This window comes from Xyrauchen texanus, chromosome 1, assembly GCF_025860055.1.
Source record: "Xyrauchen texanus isolate HMW12.3.18 chromosome 1, RBS_HiC_50CHRs, whole genome shotgun sequence".
Taxonomy (NCBI): Eukaryota; Metazoa; Chordata; class Actinopteri; order Cypriniformes; family Catostomidae; genus Xyrauchen; species Xyrauchen texanus.
Genome location: NC_068276.1, coordinates 51,148,204 through 51,174,346, shown reverse-complemented (window position 1 = coordinate 51,174,346; position 26,143 = coordinate 51,148,204). Strand labels below are relative to the sequence as shown.

Genomic DNA, 26,143 nt, shown 5'->3' with positions numbered 1-26,143 from the left:
ATGACACAAGTGCTGTCAATTCATCTTAATTTGTATTGAACACAAAACATTCTTTTTATTTAATTTTTTTACATATTTTATTAATTCATATTAGTTTAATATGTGATATTAATTATCTTATAATAATTATATTTGTATTTTTAAGTTAATTTAAGTGTTCAGCTGACAAAAAAAGTCTTAGAACCACAGCTATGCAGTATCACATAAACTAATGATTCCTTATATTGGACACACAGCCAGATCGAGGAGTATTAACAAAAAGTTTATTCAAAAAGAAGTTCAAAGTACTCCAAGTTTTAGCTATATTTCTGTTTTTACTATATAGATTGAGAGAAATAAGAATGATTCCTCCTTTGATGTTTCCCGCCATTTTCAGTAGAAGGCAGTGTCAGAGGCAGAGCTCACCTCATATTCAGTGGAATGCAGCCAAAGCTCCTCCTACTGTATGATTCTACTGGAGACAAGCTGAAGGCAGATACTGGCAGAGAGTGCATTCACCTCAACCAGCAAGCCAAAACTACAGCTGTGAGTAAACTTGCTGAGGTAATTGTTCCAAGCACTTTGCTCTGACACAGATTACAGGCAAATAAAGATCATGCCAAACACAACACATCCATTAGACTTGAATTTTGTGTAAAGAAAAAAAAAAAACACAAAGTGTGTGTGTGGAACAAGTGAATAAAAATTGTCAGCTAGTGAGCAAAAGCAGATTTTATATGGTCTGTTTAGGAATATTACCAGTAAAGGAAAGGGAAAAAAAAACAGTTGCCACTGTTCTCTCATTTACAAGAAGGAACTTCCACACCAAAATAAACATACCATGCATTACCTTTAAGCTATCTGTCAGGGGAGGTAAAGGTGCGGTGTGTGTGTGTGGGTGGCAAGGTTGGTTAGTTTGGTCTTCTAAGGTAAATGAAAAGAATTTAGGTCACAACAGCTAAGACGTTTGAGCAGCTCATGCAAAAGTTCTTTAGAAAGAGCAGTGGAGGCCCTTAGTGGGGTGTACATGTCCCATATATGCTAAACAAGCCTAGGTTCCAACACTGTATAAACACTCCTAGAACAGACCTAATAATCTGCATCTAGTGCATAAACATTTCTCTCACTCAAATACACTCCAAAACACAATCACTGCTTTGTTCATCAGGTGTGCGTTTGTAATATTTTGTTTTCACAAATTGCTCTGTGGGTCGAAATGAAAGCTTCCAGGATCAATGAAGACAGCGGAGGGCTTGTGTATGATCCTGCCAACGATGAGCATTAATTTAATATAACGTTCACAGTTATTGTGGAGCCTAAAATAAGGAGATATTTGGAAGATGCGCTTTAGGGACATTCACCAATCAAAGGGAGCTCTTTACTACCAAAATATTCATGAAAAGAGCAACGCTACAAAACATGTGTAGATCTACACAACCAGTGGTGTGGGTGAGTGTGCCTTTGAGTGTCAAATAGGAAGAGGAGACCAGGATGATGAGCCAATATACAGATGATTTTTATGCACTACAGGATGTCTTAGAGATGAAAAAAAAAGTCAATCTAAATTTTAATGTATACATTTCTCTGCAACAATGATGTCCTCTTTGTTGTTACCAACTAGTCCACAAATAACTTAATTCATTTACTAATTAATGTATCTGTTCATACAATATTGACTAACTATTTAATGCATTTATTATTATTATTATTATTATTATTTTAGATTTAAAATGAAAAAAAAAACAACATAATGTGTCCTCACATTAAAGTCGTAGCATAAAGTGTAGATATAAGTATTTATTTGTATTAGGTGTCATTTGGCGATTGTCCTGCAGGTGTCTGCATAAGTCGATGTCCTTACAACGCTCTTAGCTCTGAATGATTACTTCAGAGCACTCGTAAATCTACAAGTATTTTCAAGTTCTATTTAAGTTATGATGGCTTTGGGAAATGAGCCACAAAACTAAGATGAATCATAAGATGGACTATACAATCTACAGTACATAAGCTTACGATACTTCTGGGAAAAAGGCCCAGGCCAGTCAAGAGCAGAGAGCCAATCACAACAGTGGGCATTTACTGGTCCTAAAGGAGAAACAGCATCAAAACCGTGCGTTTCTGACAGAGGGTCGGAATGATGGTGGAAAATTATCATGTTTAACAAATATATTACTGTTTTTTGTGCAAAAATACTTTACTAATATTTCAAGTAAACCTCAAGGAATATATAAAAATAATAAAAAAAGGTATGTCATGACCCCTTTAAAATGGAAGTTCACATTGTTGCAAAAGTATGGCTGCAAAACCTAAACATTAATTGTGTCAACACATATGCCTACTGTGTGACTACTGTATTTAGCTGCAGTTTGTATGTGTCCTTTCTGTGTTTCCATTTGTCTCTCTGTCTGCATCACATTTTTATGTAATTTGGATACACCGTTGTATCACAGTTGGGTTAGAAAGCAATCTTCTCCCTTTTTAAGCACCTCTCTTCACCTTCTCAATCTATTTTGTCGCTTTGCACACCTATAAGTACTGGCAGACAGACAAACAAGTGCCTGGCACTCGAGCTGTTTCACATAAATTCAGACGTACACGCACCCACACACACAGACTGTAAACACTCTTTAAGGAGATGTGAGGCCCTATGCAAACACAGCAAGTTTCTATTGAGCTCTCTATTGAGAGGGTTGCTGAACAATAGAAGACCAGAACGTCCATCCGCAATGTGTGTGTGAGTGTGCTTCTTGCAGACGGTGCGAGTAAAATCCAATTATCAAGGCCACGGCATTAACATTCCAGCAGTCTGGCAGGTGACGGCAGAGTCTTTTTTGTCGGTAGGGCCACCACACCCCAACAAAGGCCAGCGATGAAGATGTATAGATGCAGAGTAGAGGTCCCGCAGGGGTGCGTTCGCAAACACAAGGACTTTTTAAGGAATTCATAGCTTTTGTTGTTGGGGTACAACAGACTGTCTGTGTCATTTGACTAGATGGCGGCTTAGTGTGAGAGCGGTAAATTCACAGTGAAAACACAGCGGATGAGACGGGGGGAGGAATTTTAGAGCAAGGAAGTCAAATTCCTTAACAAAAATAACCATACAACCCATAGGAAGGAAAGAAATCACACATGAGATCACTTTAATATCTCAAATGCTTGCCAGCTATGACATTAAATAGAGTAAATGGTGACTTTTACTCAATTCTTCTGCTCCACAAACCTTTCTCCTGAGAAAAAGTACCTAGTTAATCTCACATTTGTCTCAGTGTGTTTCAGAAGATATCTAAACAATGTCACAAACTGTTCTCAGATTTGCTAACATCCCAAAGGCCAAATGCAAATTCAAAGATTTCAATATGAACTCAAACAGTTCTCATCAAGTTCTTCTAATTAGAAATTATCCACATTAATGCTTTATTTTTGAATCTCTTAATATAGTTTAGTGCATGTCAACAGTAGTCTCAATGGTTTTAATTTTTATTTCTATATATGACATTAGGAAAAATATCAGAGACAAAGTTGAAACTTAAGAGAACTCATTAAGACTCCGGAGCTATGAAAGACTATGAAAGTTATAAATGACACCTGTGGCCGTTAAGTGAACTGCAGCCAGCTAACTTTTACTCATGATCAAGCTCATGCACACACTCCATAAGGACGCATGCGAGCGTCGGCCAGAACAATGACGTAACATACAAAGAGAAAACGTGATTCACCAGCATCATGCTAACAGATGAGGTAGCATAATTAAAATGACAGTTATGATTGTTTTATTTCAAACTTTGAGACTAAACTAAAACTACTTATCAGCTAACATAGCATACTGATAAACACATACAGCTACATACTACCGAACTATACCAGACAGTTTACTGTTGCACTGCACTGTTATGCTGCACTATTGTATGTTTTGTTTGTCATATGCTGTTCTATGATCAAGAAACCGGCATATTTGCTGAAATTGATCTGGTATACCTGACTTTTAGTTTAAAGAGAAGAACGTTGAAATTATTTGAAAGTTACGAAGCAAGGTAGCTTGCAATTTGTCAGCGTTAGCAGACAAGATCAAGTTAGCTAAAATTGCACAGATCAATCCTTATGGCACTATATTTCACATGCTTTGCAGTTATGTAAGCTTACCTGTTCAATAAGAAGAATGCCAATTCAGGGTTGGTTTTGATCCCCAAAACTGAACTAAGTTCCTCCAGGAATCAAATGTCTTGCCGATGTTCACTCTTGTTTTTACTTGACCACGATCACGTTTCCACTTAGCCAGACGGGTTTCAGTAGATAAATGTTTTTTTTTTTTGCTTACTCAAGAGTTTGTGTAGGACTCGGTGTTGTGCTGGGAGCTGGATGTTTGCTGGATTTCATCTCTAAGATAACTTTACCTAGTGTTGTAGTTTGTTGACATTGTAGAATAGCGGAAGCTACTGTCTGAGAAAAGGCTCTCACATCCTTTGGATGTTCCCGGCAAAAGCAGCCCGCTCCCTTCGTATGAAAATCAGTCTACAGGCTATAATAGGCAATCTAGGAAGTCCGGGAAGGGATAATTTTTTAAGTTGCGTAACAAGCCGTTCACACATTGGCAAAAAAAAGCAAATATTACATAAAAAATGTTACATATTGCACCATTATGCAATACAATTCTCCTCTGGGAAACAGTTCAGATATTACTAAACAAATTTTATCAGACTGGCTAAACTACATTTACATTTATGCATTTGGCAGACGCTTTTATCCAAAGCGACTTACAGTGCTCTTATTATAGGGACAATCCCCCCGGAGAAACCTGGAGTTAAGTGCCTTGCTCAGGGACACAATGGTGGTGGCTGTGGGGATTGAACCAACAACCTTCTGCATACCAGTTCAGTGCTTTTGCCCACTACGCCACCACCTCTCTAAGTGTGAGATGTTTTTAAAAAGCAGTTTTTTCTATGTTGGGTCTCAGACAGATGGTCTGTGTGTTTGTGACCTTAAATATACATATTGTGGGTCATGACTGAGAGCATGTCACACGCTACATGCCAATCTGTGTCCTGCCCTGAACTCAAGTATATATATATATAAACACAGACACAAACAATCTCTCTGTCAGCATGCAAGAGCTCTTAGAGTTTTTGCTTGTCGGACATCCAAGCACTGCCATGATAGCTGTAAAATCCAATGTGATTTATTATATAGCAATGATGTAGGTGCTGACATAGCCTCACACACACACACACACACACACACATACACTCTCTCTCTCTCTCTCAGGGTGATCTGATCTCCTTGGGAGATGCCAGACAAGCACAGTAGCAGAATGATTGGCGGTGGCCCTTTGTACTTTGTGAATCCGCAGGTGCAGCAGATCCCTCACTGGGTAGAGAGTGTGTGTGTGTGTGCATGTATTTATCACTTTGTGAGGACCAAATGTCCCCATAAGGATAGTAAAACCAGAAATGTTTGACCTTGTGGGGGACATTTTGTCTGTCCCCGTGAGGAAAACAGCTTATTAATCATACTAAATTATGTTTTTTGAAAATGTAAAAATGCAGAAAGTTTTCAGTGAGGGTTAGGTTTAGGGGTAGGGGATATAATATATAGTTTGTACAGTATAAAAACCATTATGTCTCCATAAAACATGGAAACACAACGTGTGTGTGTGTGTGTGTGTGTGTGTGTGTGTGTGTGTGTGTGTGTATATGTACGTTTATACTACATTGTGGGGACCAAATGTCCCCACAAGGACAGTAAAATGTGAGATCACCTACCTTGTGGGGCCCAGCCTGTGGTCCCCACGAGTAAAGTAAAGTACTACATGATGTTTTTTGGAAAATGTAAAGGTTTGTGTGAGGGTTGGGTTTAGTGTTAAGGGATAGAAATTATCATTAGATCTGTCTATGGAGAGTCCCTACAATGTGTGTGTGTGTGTGTGTGTGTGTGTGTGTGTGTGTGTGTGTGTGTGTGTGTGTGTGTGTGTGTGTGTGTGTGTGTGTGTGTGTGTCATCAGAAAGCCTTGTGCCGTTCACTGCACTCACACATCAACTCATCTAAGATCAGATCCCTTTTTTAAGATCACCAGCCTTACCAGCTTCCAGCCAAACCGCAGAGTTGACTGTCCAAATCCTACAAGATAACATGAGGGAAATATAAAGAATGAGAGCTTTCCTCTCAAAGCGGAGGACTATATTGCTCCAGCCATGAAGACATTGGCAATCTTATGAAGCCAACACTTCCAGCAGTATTGCTTTCTTGAAAAGGTGAATAAAATTAAACGTAAGCCAGAAGATCCTTGTGAAAATGTTTTTAAAAACTTCTCGGATCCTTTAACTTTTCCAACTCTTGTTAATCTGGAACTCTCTTCAAAATAAGAGAAGAACTAGACTTTGCCATTTTCTAAAGAAAATGCCGGATGAAAATCCTAAATGAGATCACTTAGAAAAGTCATAGCGCTCTTCTCTTAAACAAGCCAAACAGTATTAGGTATCATACATTAAGCACAAACAGTGCAGAATAATTTAAATGCCAAAGTTGAATACTTATGTGTTAGGCATTTCAAATGTTTTATTCAGGTTTATTACCAGTATAATGCAGAGGTAATAAACTTGTCATTGTTCTCTTATTTGCAAGAAGGAATTTTTACATAAAAAAAACATACCATGCCTGCAAGCTATCTCTCATGGGAGGTAAAGGGGTGTGTGTGCTGTGTGGGTGGGGATTTTGGTTGCTGGTTGGTAGGGTCTTCTGAGGTAAATGTGAAGAATTTAGATCATTACAGTAAAGGCAACTGTGCAAACAGAGGCAGAAGAAATATACTATACTATAATATATATATATATATATATATATATATATATATATATATATATATATATATATATATATATATATATATATTAATATTATATACAAGTTAAGCTCAATTGGCAGCACTTGTGGCATAATGTTGATATCTAAAAATATATATATTGTCTTGTGCCTACTTTCCTTAAAAAAGGAAAGTAGGCACAGGGGTGATGGTGGGAGGTGTGGCACTTTTGCTTTACGCAGACAATATTTTATTATTTGTCTCCGACCCTACTAGATTTATGCAAGGCCTCCACAGAATTATTCATTCCTTTTCTAAACGGCAAGGTGCCTTCCTGTGGCCCAAGCATGGCATTAAGTACTTGGGTATTTTATTCACAGCAAATTTGTTTTAGTTAAGTTTTAGTTAAGAGTTTTGAACCTTTTATAAAAAGATTTTCAAATGATGTGGGCAGGTGGGCTTCATTACATTTATCTATGATTGGGAAGGATAATGTTATTAAAATTAACTGTATTCCAAAATTCAAAATCTGCTACAATCTCTCCCTGTAGATATCCCCCTCTCTTAATTCAAGCAATTTGATAGCATAGCAAAGTCCTTCATTTGGAATGGGAAAAGACCCAGATTACATTTCAGTAAGTTACATAGGCCGATTTACAAAGGTGGGCTAGGCCTAGCCAAGATTTTGTTTTATTATTATGTATTTGGTCTCAGACATTTGGCTCATTGGTCACTTCCACCTGAGAGAGCCCCTCCCTGGTTTTGTATTGAACAGGTAGTTCATCCCCTATTTCGCCATTGCAAAGCCTTTCTATCAAACTAACCGGTGAAGTTAAGTTACACCCTGTTATCTCACATTTACAAGCGGTATGGACAATTCTGACATTTATTTAAATGTTGCTTTGAGGATTTGGCTGAACCCAAAGTTATTTATTAATAAGTCCCCTTTCTGCTGGTCAGAGTGGATTGTGAGGGAGGTTAATACGCTCTGTAACCTATATGAGAGTGGAGTGTTGAGATCCTTTGAAAATATCGTTCAACATTTTGGGATCACCAGGTCTCAATTCTTCAGGTATTTACAGCTGCGCAACCTGCTTTGTACTATTTTTGGGAGTAGCATACACCCCCCTAAAGTGACAGATACTCTGGGAGTGGTGATTACTGCTTTTGGAAATGGTCATGAGGATTCAGTATATTACTCCCTGCAATTTCAGAGTCTGGGGGACGGAGCATCCACATCTCTCAATAGATTATGTGAGAAAGATTTAAACTTGGTATTGGAGGAGGGAGGTTGGCTAGGATTAAAAAAAACAACCCCCTCTAGATTGTATAGGCTTGGTCTTAAAAACACACCCACCTGCTGGTGATGCCAATCAGAAGATGGGACACAACCCTTTCCTTATGAGGAAACTGGTAAGTACAAGGGTATTTTGCTATAAATGTGGTTTATTAGGACATTTATAGTGTCCCCATAATTCAAAGCTTTAAAAAAAAAAACATACTAAACCATGCTTTTTTGAACGTAAAAATGCAGAAAGTGTTCTGTGAGGGTTAGATTTAGGGGATAGAATCTTTTACAATATAAAAAACATTATGTATGTGGATAGTCCTCATAAGGATAGCCACACCAACGTGTGTGTGTGTGTGTGTGTGTGTGTGGGTGCGTGCGTGCGTGCGTGCGTGCATGCGTGTGTGATACCATGGGGTTGGTCACTACTCTTGCCAGACTTGGATCCAACTCCACTACACTCTTCCAAATCTTTCTCTATTCGCTCTTCAATAACTCTGTGGCTTTGTCCACAGCCAGAAGGACTGAGCGTAATTATTCTTGGATGGCGAGTAGACAAAAGTCAAGACTTTCTCTCATTCAGTTGTTTCATTCATGGTCTCAGTCTAGCACAGTGAAACATATTCTTTGTAAATGTCATTTTTAATTGTATTCCATATTGACTACCACAATACACTTATGACCTTACTTTCCATTGATGGCTGTCCCAAAAATGTTGACCCTCAAGTTTCCAAATGGTTGTACCTGTCAGGAAAAGCTAGACTTGAATGTAGCTCTGTTCCAAAATTTTGCAAGATGCCTTCTTGAGGCGCCCTCACCAAAATGAAACCTCATAAGTGACTTTGAGTATTTAATTAGTCAATTTATAATGGACTCATTCTTACATGGACACAGGTAACTTAGAAGGCAGCAAAAATTAGCTCACTACATTATGGTGGAAGCACACTTCGGATCCCTTTAAAATGCTGACTAGATACAACACTCTAGGTTTTGTCCAGAGCTTGGGTCTCTGTTTTAAAAGAAGACATTTCAATTTACTGTTGTTCTGCAACAAGCACATGGTAAAGGGTTAGTGCTGCTGTTGAAGACTAAACAGCAGACAGGCGAGCATATCAATTTGTTAATCCTCCAACTCCAAGTGAAATGGTGGGACATCAGTCTCATGAACTGTGTGTGTATTCATCTGAGTGGTGTCCAATCAACAGTGACCACTGCAATATACACTTCATCATTAAAACCCAGTGGGAATGTAGTCCCTGACAAGCGACTTCCCGCAACACGTACACACAAGCCGGGCTCGGCAGCTGTGTAAGTGTGCGTGCACAAACAAGTGTCTTTGTGCTGCATTATAGTGACCTAAATACTTTAACTATTTCTATTCATAAACAGTGTGCACATGCTTATGCTCTATCATACATAAGTGTACTCAACTGACCTACACAAACCTGCATTTGATTGAAATGGAGCATCCAAACTTGCATCAACTCAATAAAAACACGTCAGGCACTTTAAGACATTTCTCCACACTCGCACACACAAGCAGAGCTTTGCTAGGCCAGCGGGAGTAAGGGCAGGTTGGCTAGCTGTGGATTAGAGTCTGACAGTGGCCCATTGTTAATTGAATGCCATGTGTGGAAGCTACAGAGAGATTAGTTTGTACAGCTGCTGCCATTTGTCATAACTGCCCTTAACAAGACACACATGGTGGGTTGTGGTTCAAGCCACAAGAGTGCTGACCTCTCTCTTTCACACTGCCCAATACATTAGGGTTAGCCCATTAATATGTTTTAATAACAAAACACATCACTGTCCTTGCAGGGCATTTGTTCATTTTCCTCAATGGCGTGGTCTTCTTTCCTTATTGGAGCTTCTCAATTAATACATTTACACGCACTTTAACATTTTCATTTCAGTTGGACTAAAACAGTTATTTGGCTTATTAAATGTACTGTAAATGTTTTAGTCTAACTGAAATCATCCCACTCTGATTTGTGCAAAGTGGGAATTACAGACCTAGATATTGCGCTGGATGCGCAACATTCATGTAACTTGTATTTAACCTGCCGTATTTGATGTCCTCCCTTTAAATATTCGATTACGTATTGTGTCATGTATACTCATTTATCCTAGACAGATGAGAACAGATGAGAAAAATCCACTCTAGGTAGATTATAACTGCATGCAAACAAACTGTCTGAACTTTCAGACAGTTGTAGTTGTCACTTTGTTTTAGAAGGCAATATTTCTGGCTGCAGAATGCCTGTGTGCTAATAAAACTGCATTGACCTGAACTCAGGCCACTGTCAGCATTTTCAGGACACATCAATTACCACTAAGTGCATTAAAACGGGGCCATGCTTTAGCATTACCAATAAAGGCTAACCTTTCTGGCTCTGTTCCATCCAGAGACCTGATACGAAGCTAAAGGAATGGTCTTTCTGCAGCACTACCTTTCTAAAGAACAGAATGACTCTTTCTGTCTAGAACCTCTCATTCTTTTTCAATTAAGAATCTGCTTCTTAAAGATAAACAGCAACATTTGCAATAGTTTGAAACTTAGCAAAGTACTGTAATAAATGCAAAAGTCCTTAGTCAGGGTATGCAACATTTAATTTGCAAACAAATCTCTGAAGGACACATGTACAGTCCGTGGGTTGTACTGACTGAAGGTCCTAGATGACATTTCATTTTCACAACCCATGTTTCCCAAAGTTGTGTATCCACTGGAACATTTTGGAAAGATGTATATGCAATGTATTTTGGCTGAACGACTGACACCAAAGGTAAACAAAAGTGCATCACATTGAACAGTACGTCTACCCCTTACAGCCTTGCTTTCATTTGTGTCAAATTAAATATGCATGTACCCTGACTAAGCTCCATAAAGAAATATAAAGAATAATCTATATTTTAATAACACTTTTATATTCAAAAAGCCCCTTTTCTTTCTCAAATGCACATACAATCTGCCTTAATAACACATATACACACACAATATTTAGAAATGAATGTTGAGCAATAATGCATTTGTCAATGTAAGGGAAAGGCTAAATACAACACATCCTCTCTGGAGAACAATGGTCAACTTTCCTCTAAGCCTTCTTAACGGCGATTCAAAAGTTCAGAGTCCATGTCTGAGCAAAGATGGCATTGTTCTGGAGCTCGGAAAAAGGCACTACAAAACATCACATGCATTGTAATGCATCCCACTGGTGGCACATGAATGAGTCGGAGGAAATTCCAACTGGCAGTTAAGGATTGGGATGTTTTGAGGGTTAAATATGGTAAAATGGGTGTCAGGGAACTATGGGAACAGTGAAGCCAGGACTTATTTCCAACCCAGTAATGAAAAAGAAAAGCCTACTTTAACCTGTAAAATGTATTATTTTCCTGTTTGGTCTTTATTTTCTTTATGGTCTATGATGTCCATCCAAACATCAAAATCAGCATTAATGCAGTAACTGTGCTTTATCTGGCATAGCAAACTCAATAAGACCACATCATTATATTATTATTTTGGGAACAAAGTATAATGCAATTGTGGGTTCAGGGGCCTGTGCACATACAACAGCCGTAATTACAAACTTCCATGGCAGAACTCGGTACCCAATACTGAAGTGCTTGCACTCAAACAAATAATGGCAGTACTGACAAATGCCATGGTGGAGCTGTGGTTATCAAGGCTATACGCCTGATTTTATATAAATGCATGCTTCAGGGACCGAAGTGTGGGCGAGCGTGTGCGTTTCTGTACAGTAAGTGTATGTGTGCGAGTATGTGTGTGGGTGGGTGCATGTTCTACAAAAGTCAGAGAGGCACATCGGGGGAGAAGGAGAGAAAGGGAAAAAACAGTAGTGAGAGTCTTAGGGCCAAGCAGAAAGGCAGACCAATTCCAATTCCGGAGCCAAAGCGTATATCCTTTCAGTGCATGCTCTCGTAATGAGGCACATACGTAGCTATTAAAGCCCTGTATTCATTAACGACCCCGTTACCGGTGGAGTGTGTTTAATAATCACTGCCCAACCGCTGGTTTTGCACCACTCTGTGTTTAACACACCAAATTCCCAAAACCGTCAGCACTGAACTGTCGGTTCATACAAGATACAGCAAATACCATAAACAGACTTCTGAAGAAACTAAGAAGCAACAAGTCAAAAATCGGTGACAGATGGATACACACTCGGGTAGAGTATTTATAATGCACTGTTTTTGCATTACAGAGCATGTAAAATGTTTGCCAACCTACAATCAGTAAACCAATGATACTGCATAAAGCGGTGTAATTTTTTCTTCACGATTCCCATCTTATTATGCAGAGTCAACTAAATGTTAGGCATTTGTAGGTTAATTTCATCCAAAAGTTTAAAACTGTGGAGCTATCAAAACATTATTGGGTTTGTTGGAGCGGCCCATCCAGGTCAACACAGCAATACTGGCTCGACCAAATATTTCTGGTCATCATTGTGGATTAAGATAAAGTGTGCTGAATATTTGCTTTGTTGGTGGATTATTGGCAAAATAAGTAATTCATTATAAATAGGCTCAGAAATCGACCTTCTGGTAACTGTGATCAAGGAAACCATTAGGCCACCTATTCCGTTTCCAACTGCTGTTTAGGTCACTTCATAACTTTTTACCGCAGGTCTATCAACTACAACTGAGCTAATAAAACACCCTCTTCTTGCCTTTTCTTTTTTCCTAAATCTGCCTTCACTATTTTACTCTCTGTTGATTCACTTTATTTCCAGATATTCTGCAGTCGTTGGTTCGTTTGTTTCCTTAAATTGCTATCACGACCTGCAGCTGAATTGCGTCACAGTAAAGCTCTGGGATTCCCCCAATGTACGATTGCATATATGCGGATGTTAGGGACAGTCAATATTTTACATTTGTGTACAAATGGGTATACTTTATAGTGTATGTGATTTTCCCACTGTACTCCCAGAAATGTTGAATTATTTCCACTGTGTTGACATGTTGTTGGGCTCCACCCTATAACATTTGTTATTCCGGTCTTTTCCACGCACACGCACTCTTCAAACACGCATCCGAATGCCACTTATGTGTTTAACGAAGCTGTGTGGAAACAGGATGATATTATCACTAGGGGAAACTGACTGAGCAAGCGTGTTTTGACATTTGTCGTTCTCATGATAACAGGGGGTTCGTTTTCATGTTGTTCTACCTCACAGGATGTCCACCAGATCCACAGGGCACCCAGCTACAGAGAACTAGAGACCTTGTGTGGCTGTACTTTAAGGAATAGAACTAATTTCAGAAACACAAAAAAATGGCTTGCAAAATAGGCAATTGCATTTACTTCAACTAGGGCTGTCGATTTAACGTATATCTTTTTTTATCATTATATATTTAATTACAATTATTCGAGGACCTTTCTCAGCAAATATTTATATATGCAATAAATTGTGATTAATTTTATGAATTAATCAACTTACCACATAATTAATTTGAGAAAAAGAATGTAATCGTTTGACAGCCCTTACATCACAATAATACATTTTATAAAGAAATGTGAGTGGTATTTAACCGTGCAAGGCTTTGAGTCACAATGCTAGGCAGTTCTGTGTGGTTGCTAGGGCATTGCTAGGCAGTATTTTACCTATTCGTAGGAATTCATTCCTCTTCATAATGAAGTTGTAATAATATGGACTAATGTCTTCAGCAGAAGCAAATACCACTGATTAACAACCTCTGAGCTCATGGTAGGTCTGTCTAAGTTATCATAAAAAAATTATTTGTCTTTGTAGAAAATTAATGGCATTTTAACTTCTGGAACCCAACTGTTGTGCTCCATTGAGGTCCCTAGATTTGGCTTGGGTCCATCCTTGAATATAAATCTATGGATTTCTTTTTTCAGCCATTTTATTTTTTATTTATCCAATTATTTAGATAAGTAATAGCCCACCTCTCCTCAATAATCCGCATGATTTGAGGTGTCAACCCCAAGTATGAGCAATAACAATAATAGTGATGCGTTACTTTGCAAACACCACTTATTATTCTAACTGCATTAACTGTCATCTACAGAAAGGTGTGATTATTTTTCATTGCCTTTACAGGGTAAATGTGACAGATGACACATACCCCTCTCAGGCAAAAGGTGGCACTTGACCTTTCGTTGACATGCCAAATGCATTATCCCACTAATCGTTGCCTTAGCACTATTGGTTGTTTAATGGAATCTGCCATTAAGACTGTAATTCAAAATGTCCTCAACATACTATGGAGGCAAAGTTGCGGCAGATATCTCCAAAAAGCATGTGAACCAATGTACAACAGCAAACTTTTAACTCCACAAAATGTCAATCATAATGTGTTTAACAGCTTTGGGTCTGTCTATTGGACAGACATGACACCATAGCAGCTTTCCTCCCCTTCCACACAGTTAGCTCCAAGTCGTCCGTCTCAGTGGCTGGGGGTACTGTACAAGACAACACAAAGAAGAGACGGCCATCACTCTGAATCCTCTCTGCCATGAAAAGACTTAAACAGTGGGCGGAGGGTGGAAAAGTCACTCTCTCCCATGGCAACCCCCCCCCCCGACTGTCTCTGGCCTTCTCAGGCGGCTATTCATCGGGCTGTCCCCCTAATGAAGGACTTCCATCAGTGTAGAGATATGAAAGACACGGGGGTCCACGACGGAGGAATCCAGACTCTCTCTCTTCATGTCTGTCTCTTGCCCTTTTCAGCTCCCCAGATATTGCAGCTTCAATATGGTTTTCTCTGCTACCTTAACCCTAAACCCCCTCTGTCTTCCTCTTTTGTCCATCTATCTCCCTGTGTGTCTCATTCTGGATGACCTCCATTGGCGCAGCTGTGTGATAAGCACGTTTGGTTGATGGAAAAGAGGAGTGGAGGCAATTATGGGGTGGTGCTGGTCCAAACACCCCATACAGTGAGATACAGTATGGGAGGATGGGGCCATCTGTCTTAATTTGAAGAACGTAAAAGAGAAGGAGGGGTTGGTGCTGGTCATCTTGTCAAGAGGGCCCCAGGGAGCAACAGTGCATTCTGGGTTCTCACAAAGCCCTTGTCTGCACGGATGACGTGGGGATCTGTGGAAGCAGCTTGAAAAAAAACAAAAAGCCGTGAGGCAAAGCAGGAGAGTCTGTGACCCCTGAAGAGAAGTTCATTTGCAGACAGACTTTCCCATTTTTTATGATAGTAGATTCTGGCATTTAAGTCAACATTCATGATAGGCTGTGTGCTTCAAACACTTCTGTTATAACATTCCAAAGGGAATATCCCTTCCCTCGACCACACACTCGGACACCCACTCACACACACAGGGGTGAAGCAGCACCCACACTGTTGCACGGACCCTTCCACACTCCTCGTAACCATAAAGATTTATGTACTGTACATGTTACAGTGTGCAAAAGAAGGCGAGGGAGGTTATAGTGCGCTTAAGCCTGAGGGTATTCCGTCAACAAAGGGTCTTGGAGATAACACAAACACACATATACTTATCTTCACAAACAAAAAATAAACTCAACAAAATGTTATACCTTGAGGGAATTTTGTGGTGAGGTGGAAGAAAGAAAGAAAGAAAGAAAGAAAGAAAGAAAGAAAGAAAGAAAGAAAGAAAGAAAGGATATACAAAACTGAAAATTATGCAACAAGGCAAAAGAAAGAAACAAAGTGACTGAGTATAAGACAGAAAGTCAGAAATGAAAGAGTGAGAGAGAACAAATGAGAAGGGTGGGGGTGATTTAATTTCCAGCAGCATGTGGAGTAACGATACACCACTGAATTTAACCAACAGTGGGGCTGAGAGGGAGAGACTGCAGACATGAGAGAGAGATTCTGAGGGAGGGGGGAAATCAATAAGTGGGGCCGGAGAGCTGGAGGGAGTTCTAAATGGATTAGACTAAGGGAATGTGTTCGATAGGTTATGGCTTTTGCGTGAGCTAGTCACCATGGGCCTTGCAGAATACTAATCAGTACTGCAGCCTCTGCTTCAGAGACCTCACTGCATGCTCAGCACAAACGCAATGCAACCTCATCCCTCTCACCAACAAAGCTCTCTGAGATCATAGCAGCATCTGTAGGTTTGTCTGGTATATTTGTCTGCAGTTCCGGAGCAGATTCAAATGTTTTTCGGTTGCATTCTTGTGATGTTTACATGATCATTGGAATGTGATCAGATGGCCTCTTGCTGTTTGGTTCCTTCGAGTAGTAGGAGATCAAGTTCCTCCACAGAAAAACAAATGGATGGTTGAGCTCAAATAAGGCCAGCATGTGTCGGTCTTTATCTCTTCTCTGGCATTCATCAGCTTACATAAGCTTTCCAGCATTCAGTCTGTTACATACTTTGAAATGCAGTAGTAGATAGATGCAAAGAAATGTGTGTTTTAGTCAATCAGGCTTTTTTATCGCAGGAAACTCCGCAGAAAAGCAGCCACAACACCCACAGGCCACTAAGATTATCGTCTGGATTGAAGTCCTGGTGGCAAATCCTTTTGCAGCTCCTCCACCGCCCCCCCTCTCCTTCTCTAACCCTCTTTATGTTTAATGTGGCGGTACACCAGTGTACTAAAACATCAAACAGAAGCTATTGCCTTTCATTTCCACAACTGAAACCAAGTCGTGCGTTGTAGTTCTTTTTTTAAATCAAAGCACCAACAAATGCTTGCTTCTGATGCAAAACAGAGAGTGGGAGAGAAAAAGAAGAAGCAGAAAAAGAGACCATTTATACTGGTTTTTGGGATTCAGTAGCTGTGGGCCATCAAGTGGATGTGCTGAACACTTTTTGTCTCTCTCCAAAGGACAAACTCATGACTGCCTCAGCCAAAAGGGCCCACTGAAAACAATTAGCAAATAAATAAATAAATAAATGACTAAACAAAAACAAATGCTGTGGCCCGGTTGTGTTCCACACACTTATAGTTCCATAGCGGTTTTCCTAGAAGCATCAGTTAGGGCCTCAAACTGTCAATGGGTTTGTGTTTGTGTTGTGTCCCTGCCAGCTGTCCCTTTAATTGTCATTATAATGGTGCTTACAAGACTAGAGAACTAAAGTTTATGCTCATGGCTCGACAATAAAGACTGCCCGATGGCCCGGGGCCAGTGTGAGAAAGATTCAGGCCGGTTGCTAGAACTGTCACTTGCCCAATCGGGCCAGTGCTGCATTTATAACATTAGTGCAAGCAAACAACAAGCGAGAGAGCACAAAAATTACACAGAGCAAACAGTCTTCCAACCGAGGAGACATTGTATTTAAAAATTAAGAAATGTAAAAAATATTTATCTTCGGACATATTTTTTAAAGCCATGATGGAAAAAAACAGCTATTTGCCATTTTTGTGTTGGGGCCAGTGAAAATTTTGGCAGGGCCAGAAAAATCTGAAGCACTGGCCCAACCGGGCCAGTAGAAACAATTCTTAGCATTAAGCCCTGATACTGCATTAGAGAATGCTGTGAATCCATTAATGGTGCATAACAAAGACGTAGTGGTAAAACGCAAGAGTTTTTGGAAGTGACTTTTGAAAAATTACTTTCACCGTTGTTCTTAATATGTATTCATTTCGGATCATGGGACAATGCCACCATTCCCATATGAAGTATGTCCAGAAATGTCTTCAAACTACTCACCTGCATACCTAAAGGCACACTCTCTACGAAATCGAAGAACGAACGGGTATGACGTAATTCAGAAAAAAATACGGCCAAAAATAAGATGCTTTTGAGTTTGATTCGGTGGTTTGGAACAGCTCGTCAGGGCAAACTTTCAGGAAAACTTCAAACTGGCTGGGGCCTTAAAGAATGTACTTTATTGACAGCCGAATTGCGTTCTTCATCAAATGCAGTACACACTGGATGCAGCTTTAACTACAAATCCAAAGACTAATTTGAATTGAGAGGTGGGTCCAGTCATTTCCACAACCTCAAAAAAGCTTCTGATGCATTCCTGTTCATCAAACACTCCGTCAGAGCTTTTTCTAGTGCACCCATAGTCAGGAAGAACTATTGCAGGATTTTTTTCTAGAAAAATATTTTGCATATAAATGGACATCAGGGACAGAAAGAAACATATAGGAGACAGACAGCAAGAAAAAGTGAAAGTGGTGAAACCACAAGCTGAACTTATTCAGTGACAGGGGTGACGACCTCTAGGTCACGCTAGTTAGTCCTGACCCTGCCATATCCTCAGCCAGCTGGAAAACTAGGAGCAAACAGCTCTGCTAGAGTGTACACACACACACATAGGCTCATAGAGGCCCAAAAGGGAGCTCTGTGTGTATTTGTGTGTTGGGGGTTTTGGCATGTCGAGAGAGGGAGTTTGATGAATGACCAGCTCTTATCAAGGAGCTGGCAACCGCTGCACTGACCCAGACATCCAAAGGTCACAAGCAAGCTGGGGGTCCAGGTGCCCCACAAAATGACCCCCTGGTCTGCCCCCACGTGCCACAGGTCGCCTCTTGTTTTCAAAGATCTGTTGTGCTCAATTAAACTTCACATGACAGCTTCCGCATCTTTAACTGAGGTCATGACATGGGGGCCAAAAGCCAAGTCCTGCAGTCGTAAAACAGACCTCTTTAACATCCTAGAACAAATTAGAAATAATCCACACAACACCAGAGGAGCAGCCAATAAAACACTGTCTACTTCACAGGGGACCAAAATAAACATTGGAGTGTTTGGGGCAGGAAATCATGACACCTTTACAGTTATTGTCAGAGATTCTGTTTTGTAAGGCTCAGAACCCAAACACAGAGTAAAAACAAACAGGAATTTACTTAACAAAAAATAGCATAAACAAACATAAACTACCCCGTAGGGGAAAAGTATAATCCAGGCTGAGGCAGATGTAAACTGGGAACCAGGACCGACCAGACCGAACTGGAACAGGGAAAAAATCAGACAGACATGAACATAAAATAAGACCGACTGGAACACAACCAACAAACAAGATGAACTTGCACTGGACAGCACACACGAGGAGACTAAAATAGGGAGAGAAATAAAACAGGTTAACAAGCAGGGCAGGTGTGACTAATAAACTTATAATAAGCAAACAAGGAGACTGGGTATGACGCAAAACAGAAAGACACGAGGCAAAACAGAAACAAAAAAAGCCACATGCTCTCACAAAAACGCAAACACTAAAATGGCAAGAGCACATATCATCAAGACAATATGCATCATGCGCTCATATCAAACGACAGATAAGGCGAGAGTATGCGTGCCAACGCTAACAAAGCAATGCCATGCATTCTCACACTAGACAAAGCCTGAGCTTACATCACAAGGCAAACACCACGCGATGCACGCAACAAGCAATAAAACTGTGCGAGTGTTCAGCCACACACAAACCCGACACCTTAGTGACCAAACCTCAGCACAACGTGAAGACAGCTCACGACCTGGGTGCACAGCGCAAATCGAGCGCAACGCGCGGTTGCGAGAAACAGACACATATTATTGATGCAAGTGCATCACGTCAAGGTGACATAAGCGCAATGCCATTCATGCCAATACAAGACAAGACATGGAACATGGGTGTCTGGATCCCGACTCCAAAACCAAACCAGACAGGGAAGTCAGGATCCAGACACCATACTCCGGACATGAAACAAGACAGATCGAAGAGCGCATGGCAGAAATCAAAACTGAAACTGTGCGTTCACACAAAGACAGACAACAAAACACAAGACAGACATGGGACGATGATGTCACTGTCCTGTCACACAAAAACCCAGACTGACAGAGTGACAGTTATTGCTACGTTAACCTCTTGCGATTCTGTAATACCTTCGGAATGTTGAGGTACACTGACTGTGCCTCCAAAACATATTTATTTATTTATTTATTTTGCATTTAAGAGTTGATATTTCCTGGGGGGGAAAAGAGATTTAGCAACTAAAATTTACATTTTGATTGTTAATTACTTAAATAAATTGCACTATATATTTTAAACAAACCAACTGCCAATTAAATGTAAATATTTAATGACCAGCACTTACTTAACACTGGCATTTTTGAGGTTTCATGTCTGTTTGAAAAATAATGTCACAAGTTTAAAAAGAAAATCTAAACACTGAGCTGGAGCTTACAAACGAATTCCAAAATTAGATGGAAAATGAATGGCATGGGTTAAAAACAGAAATTAAAAATGCTTGTTTGATATACAGTTGAAGTCAGAAGTTTACATACACCTTAGCCAAATACATTTAAACTCAGCTTTTCACAATTCCTAACATTTAATCGTAGAAAACATTCCCTGCCTTAGGTCAGTTGGGATCACTACTTTATTTTAAGAATGTGAAATGTCAGAATAATAGTTTAATTATTTCAGCTTTTATTTCTTTCATCACATTCCCAAGTGGGTCAGAAGTTTGCATACACTTTATCAGAAGTATTTGGTAGCATTGCCTTTAAATTGTTTAACTTAGGTCAAACGTTTTGGGTATCCTCCCACAAGCTTCTCAATAATTTACTGGAATTTTGACCCATTCCTCCAGACAGAACTGGTGTAACTGAGTCAGGATTGTAGGCCTCCTTGCTCGCACGCGCTTTCTCAGTTCTGCCCACAAATTTTCTATCAGATTGAGGTCAGGGCTTTGTGATGGACACTCCAATACCTTGACTTTGTTGTCCTTAAGCCATTTTGACACAACTTTGGAGGTAAGCTTGGGGACATTGTCCATTTGGAAGACCCCTTTGCGAATGAGCTTTAACTGGCTGATGTCTTGAGATGTTGCTTAAATATATCCACATAATTTACCTTCCTCGTGATGCCATCTATTTTGATGCTGCCATCCCTGGTTGGGATGGTGTTCTTCAGCTTGCAAGCCTCACACTTTTCCCTCCATACATAATGGTCAATATGGCCAAACAGTTCCACTTTTGTTTCATCAGAAATGGACATGGGACATTTCTCCAAAAAGTAGCAGTGGCTTCTTCCTAGCTGAGCAGCTTTTCAGGTTATGTCAATATGGGACTTGTTTTACCGACATCTTCACAAGGTCATTTGCTGTTGTTTTGGGATTTTTTTTTTTTTTTAATTGCTTGTGTCATCCACAAAGTAGATGTCCTAAATGATTTTTCAAAACTATAGTTTGATCATATTAAATCTGTGGAGTGGTTAAAAAAAAAAAACCACTCCACAGTAAACTTCAGTAAACTTCTGACTTCAGCTGTAAACCATCTGGTCTCCTTTTAAATCTATTTCTGCTTAGTCACTATTCTAAAGCAAAGGTGCATTACAAGTCAAGCTCAGTCGGCAGCATTTGTGGCGTGTGGATTACCACAAAAATGTATTGTGTGGGAAATAAATTTAATGTAATTTTTTAATGCAAATACTCACTGTTTCAAAAGCATAGACAGAAGACATAAATAATATGTGTGAAAAATGATTTTACTGTGATAAAATCACTTTATAACCTTTTCTGTGTAAAGTTATAGCTGATTTTACAACTTTGTTGCCATGACAATGTAATGTCAACAAACCCAAAAGCCCTACAACGACTGTAAAAATGATTTAAACAACTTTATAGCTCAAATAATGCATGAGTTTTAATGGAAGAATCAATGTAAGTGCATTTATAAAATTATAAACTTCAAATATTTGCCTTTAAACCCTCCAAATAATTTGCCCTATTGTAAGTGCCACACTGTAACCTTGATTTTCAACAACGTCACCAATGATACAATGCAAATTATGAGCATAATACCATTGTCTTAAATGTGGCCTGGCAAGTGAGAGTTCAGATTAATGAATTTATGAGTTCGGAGTTCTGATGTGAAATGAGCATCATTTTACATGTACAGACTTGACTAGCCAGGCCAATGTTGCAATAGTCAGAGAATTGAAACTTTATCTGAAGAGTTTCAAAGCAACTTGTAAAAAATACATTTGGCCAAATGAGCCTTTTATTTACAAAACTATATTAGTAAAAAATACTGTAACAGATCACAAAAATACGAGTAAGCAACTGAACAAAAAATGCAAACTTATTCAAAGTGCCTTTTTTTAAATATTCACTGAAAATTCAACATTGCTTTAAAAGAAGAGCTGAATTATATTTAATTGTTTTAGAAGAAAACAACTGTGATCTTGATGTTATAGCCATTTTACGAGAGAATGGAGATGAAAAGCTCACACACAGGCGCAGCACAATGGCATGGCCAGGCTTTGTGAAGTACAGAGGCAGGGCATGGCACGATGCCCACCCGCAAGCCTGCTGCCCCTCATTCCTGTCCTCTCCACCACCTTTTCAATGGGCATTCAGCAGAGTATTTACCAAGGTGCTATTGCAAACGCTGGCTGGTCTGTTAAGCCTTCACCCATAAACCTGTGGCAAACTGTTTGATGCCTCTACGGATGCCAGCTGTTGGGGTTAGCGCTAAAACACCTAAAAAATTTAAACCAGATCAGATCCCAAGATGCATTGCTAAATGAGCTGGTTAAAAATTACAAGTAAAACCTTGATATTATAAATGGAACAAAAGCAGTAGTGGTTGGCTGTCACCTTAAAAAGAACTTTCCTTCACTGGCATATGAATGTCAAAAATCAGCCGAACACTGTACATGATTTACTCTTTCAATTCAAATCCACAGACCACAACCATACTTTCCTTCATTAAGAGGGTAAAGATTTCCTTTTGCTTTAAATTCTGTTTTCTTTTGATGGAAGTGAATAATATCAGACGCTTTGAGAAAACTTTCCTCAGTGCCCACTGCATTGCGGATGCCAACTAACGAATCAAAGGCATGCTGCAAGCAGACAAATGGGGTTTGATACCAACCGCCATCCTCAGTCACTGGCACTTTCCCTACCACTCTCCTGGCACAATGCTAACAAAATGGCCGCCCTGGGTGCACTGGCACAATGTGAGGCCATTGTCTAGCGATGGGCATTGGATACTAGAGGCAAAGCATGCCACACTAGCCAAGGTAAGCTTCTGATGGAAAACCCAACATTAAGTTGCTGACACAAAATATATGGCCTCTTACACTTTTAAAAGGTGACAATGTAAATTATATCAAGTGTTTTTTCTTATATCAACATTCATAACATTAGTCAATTGCCAAGATCATTCTAGCAACAAAAGGATTCAAATCTTCGCAAATATGCTAAATCACTGTAAACATTTATAAAACAAATAACTAGTGTTAAAAGGTTAAACACTATTGTTATTTCCTGAACAGAACAAAAGTGGCTACTCTTTAATAGTCTATTCAGAGCAACATACAAGATGTAGTGTGTGTGCCAACAGGGCGAATATACGCCATCTTACAAAGATACAAAAGACATTCTGATGCCAACCATGGTGCCAGTGGCAACCATTATTGTCCCTCCGCTCTGCCTTCTGCTTACCCTGGCACTTCAGCTTCACAAAATGGAGGTGCCGTGCCTGAAGATAACCCAACTCATTGAGAAAACATGAGCCGAAAACATGAACACATTTACAATATTAAAATACACTTTGTTATGTAATGATTTTCAACATAATTTGAATTAGTGCTCTGTGGAAAATGTGGAAGATGTCTAATATTTTACAAACAGAAAACCTTAAGAGTGGGAATAAATATAAGGAATAGTTTACTTTGTAGTTTTCCTCATTTGTAAGTCGCTTTGAATAAAAGCCTGTTAAATTAATAATGTAAAAGAACAGAAGAGTTCCTTAGACCTATTTTTGCTTTTATTTTATTTTGTTAAAACTAGCACAAAATAAAATAGCAGAACTATGAAAATGATCAAAACAAATTTGCAAACAACATTAATATCAAACAAGGGTAATGGTCATTTAAAAATATATACTAATACAAATAAAACAAATCAGTATGTTGCTATTGGCCGGTTGTGCAATTTGTGGCAACACTTGAAATGTTTATTTCACACTAAGCAAATATACTGTTTAGTACTTACTAAAATTTTGTACCATGTTAAATTATTTTCATCATAAAAAAAAAAGCCTTAAACTGCTATGTGGCAGTATTTTTAACGCCAAGTATTTGTGTCTAGTTCATCCTAACAGAGTTTCCAAATAGACTTTATTCACTCATTCTCCTTTCACATGCACTTCTTTTATATGCAAACAAATCTTAGAGATGTTAACAAGTTATTTTAGAGCAAATGTAAAATTTGTTCAATTACAAAAGTAAAACCATAAATAAAAACCACATACTCTACAATATTATACATTTAAATATACCAAAATTGATTTGATTGGAACTTTCACCGTGTTAGTCATATGAATATATATGAGAAAAATATAATCCCTTGATAAAGTGCATAGATTGCAGTTAGTAATTACATTTATTTGATTTTGTCTCTACAAAATAAAAGTTTGTCTTCATCTTTTCAACCTGCAATAAGTATCACATGTCTATAAGTAGACATGAATCATGTCAAGAAGTGTTATCTCCAAACCTCCCCCCATGTTCCCATCTTTCTTGTGCTTACCTTGGTCCTGAACATAGTACGCCAGAAACAAGTCCAGCTCTTTCACCGAGACAGTGATGTGGTGGGGCTGGACGCAAAGTGCCGGGTTGGTGCAGTGCGGGAACTTGACCAGTCTCTCGCCATCTGTGCTCTCCAGCGGAATACCTTTGAACAGGATGACCATCACCAGGTCCAGCCGCCACACTTTATCAGCCTGCCTCAGGCAGTCGATTCTGCGGATCTTGCCCTTCTGGTCAGGGTTGGAGAGAACACAGCACGGATGCTTCTTGCCTGTTACGCTGAGCACAAAGTCTTCCCGGTACTCTTGCCGGATGTCCTTGCGCAGTTTGGCCAAGAGACGGGACGCCCACTTCTGCTTGATTTCAGGCTTTTCACTGAGCAGCTCATCTTTTACGGCCCGTTCCTCATCCTTGGACATCCGCTTCTCATGCTTCTTGAAGTACTTGCGTTTCCTCGCCTGCAGGTTGAACCAGGTGTAGGCTATGGCACGGACATGAGGGAGCAGAGCCTCGATGAAGGGATGAAACTCATCCTGTGAAGAGTGAGAGAGAGAGAGAGAGAAAGAGAGAGAGGGGTAAAAGAAAAAAGTGAGCAGGGGCAGAAGTGACCCTTTGGCAAGGGTTCCTGTCTGAATTAGCCAACAGCCCGTGCGGCCAAAAACAAAACAGAAAAAAATCTTTAGAAAACACTGCGAACAAGGACTATTTATAAGATGCAAAAAGTAGATAGAAGTGACCAGTTATTGGTCCACAAATTTTTTTTTTCAACGTTAACAGTTACAAAGTGTGCCATCTTCATTCTACCAATATCCAGCCTCTGATTTCCTCCTTTAAAAGGACTTTTAAGAACAAAAGTTATACAAATTTAGATTTTAAAAAGATCAAGGTAAAAGGTACATCTACCATTTCAACTCCGACAGCAGTAAGCGCTGGCCTGCCAGCAGGTGTTGGAGGCACGCAGAAAAAGGATGCCACTGTACCGCGTCTGCCCGCACCGTGCCAGCTTCAAGCAGACAGTTACAGAATCAACACTCTCTCACTGCGCTTCTCTCACTGCGCTTCTCTCTCTCTCTCTCTCTGCCCCTCTTCTCTTGCTTGCTCACCATCTCTCAAGCCACGCTCAAAGCACCAGTTCATGTGTTGGCACAGGAGAGCAAGCACCCCCCATACTTTCAGATCTCTTATCAAAGCGTACTGCATTCCTGAAACAGCCCCTATACCACTGAGCCCTGCAGAACCTTTTGGAATCCTGGAAAACCCAATAGAGATTCACCAAATGCCTTAGACAAGGACAGCTGAGAGTGCTATCCTTAAGCACACTTGCAAAGACATCAAGACAAATGGGGACATGTCTTTTGTCTAAAATGAGAGAATAAACCTTCTCAAGGCCAGAAGTACAGTGCAAGGCTTTTAGCTAAAAAGGGAACAGTGAAGAAAAGTGAAAAGTGGGCAGGGAAAAAAAATCTATTTTACACCTTCAAAAAGAGGCTATTTTTCTTTACTACGAGGAGGTGTTTGCGGTCCTTAGAAATCACTTAATTTGTAAGCAATAATGTACCGCAATTAGTCTGAGCCACTCCAAAATCAAACCAAGATGGACAATGAAAACAGATTCTTGGCACAAAGGCACATTCTTTGGGCACCAGAGCCG

At 39.6% G+C, this 26,143-nt stretch overlaps 1 protein-coding gene across 5 annotated transcripts in view; it reads right to left on the bottom strand.

Annotated features, from left to right (window-relative positions):
* The window catches only part of LOC127647705 (nuclear factor 1 B-type-like), a 150,592-nt gene that overhangs the window by 90,818 nt on the left and 33,631 nt on the right, over positions 1-26,143 (bottom strand). For all 5 annotated transcript variants that reach the window (XM_052132165.1, XM_052132130.1, XM_052132157.1 and 2 more), the window contains exon 2: positions 24,494-25,025. In XM_052132165.1, coding sequence (XP_051988125.1) covers positions 24,494-24,911 — 418 coding nt within the window. In that variant the 5' untranslated portion in view covers positions 24,912-25,025. The remainder of the gene's footprint in view (positions 1-24,493; positions 25,026-26,143) is intronic.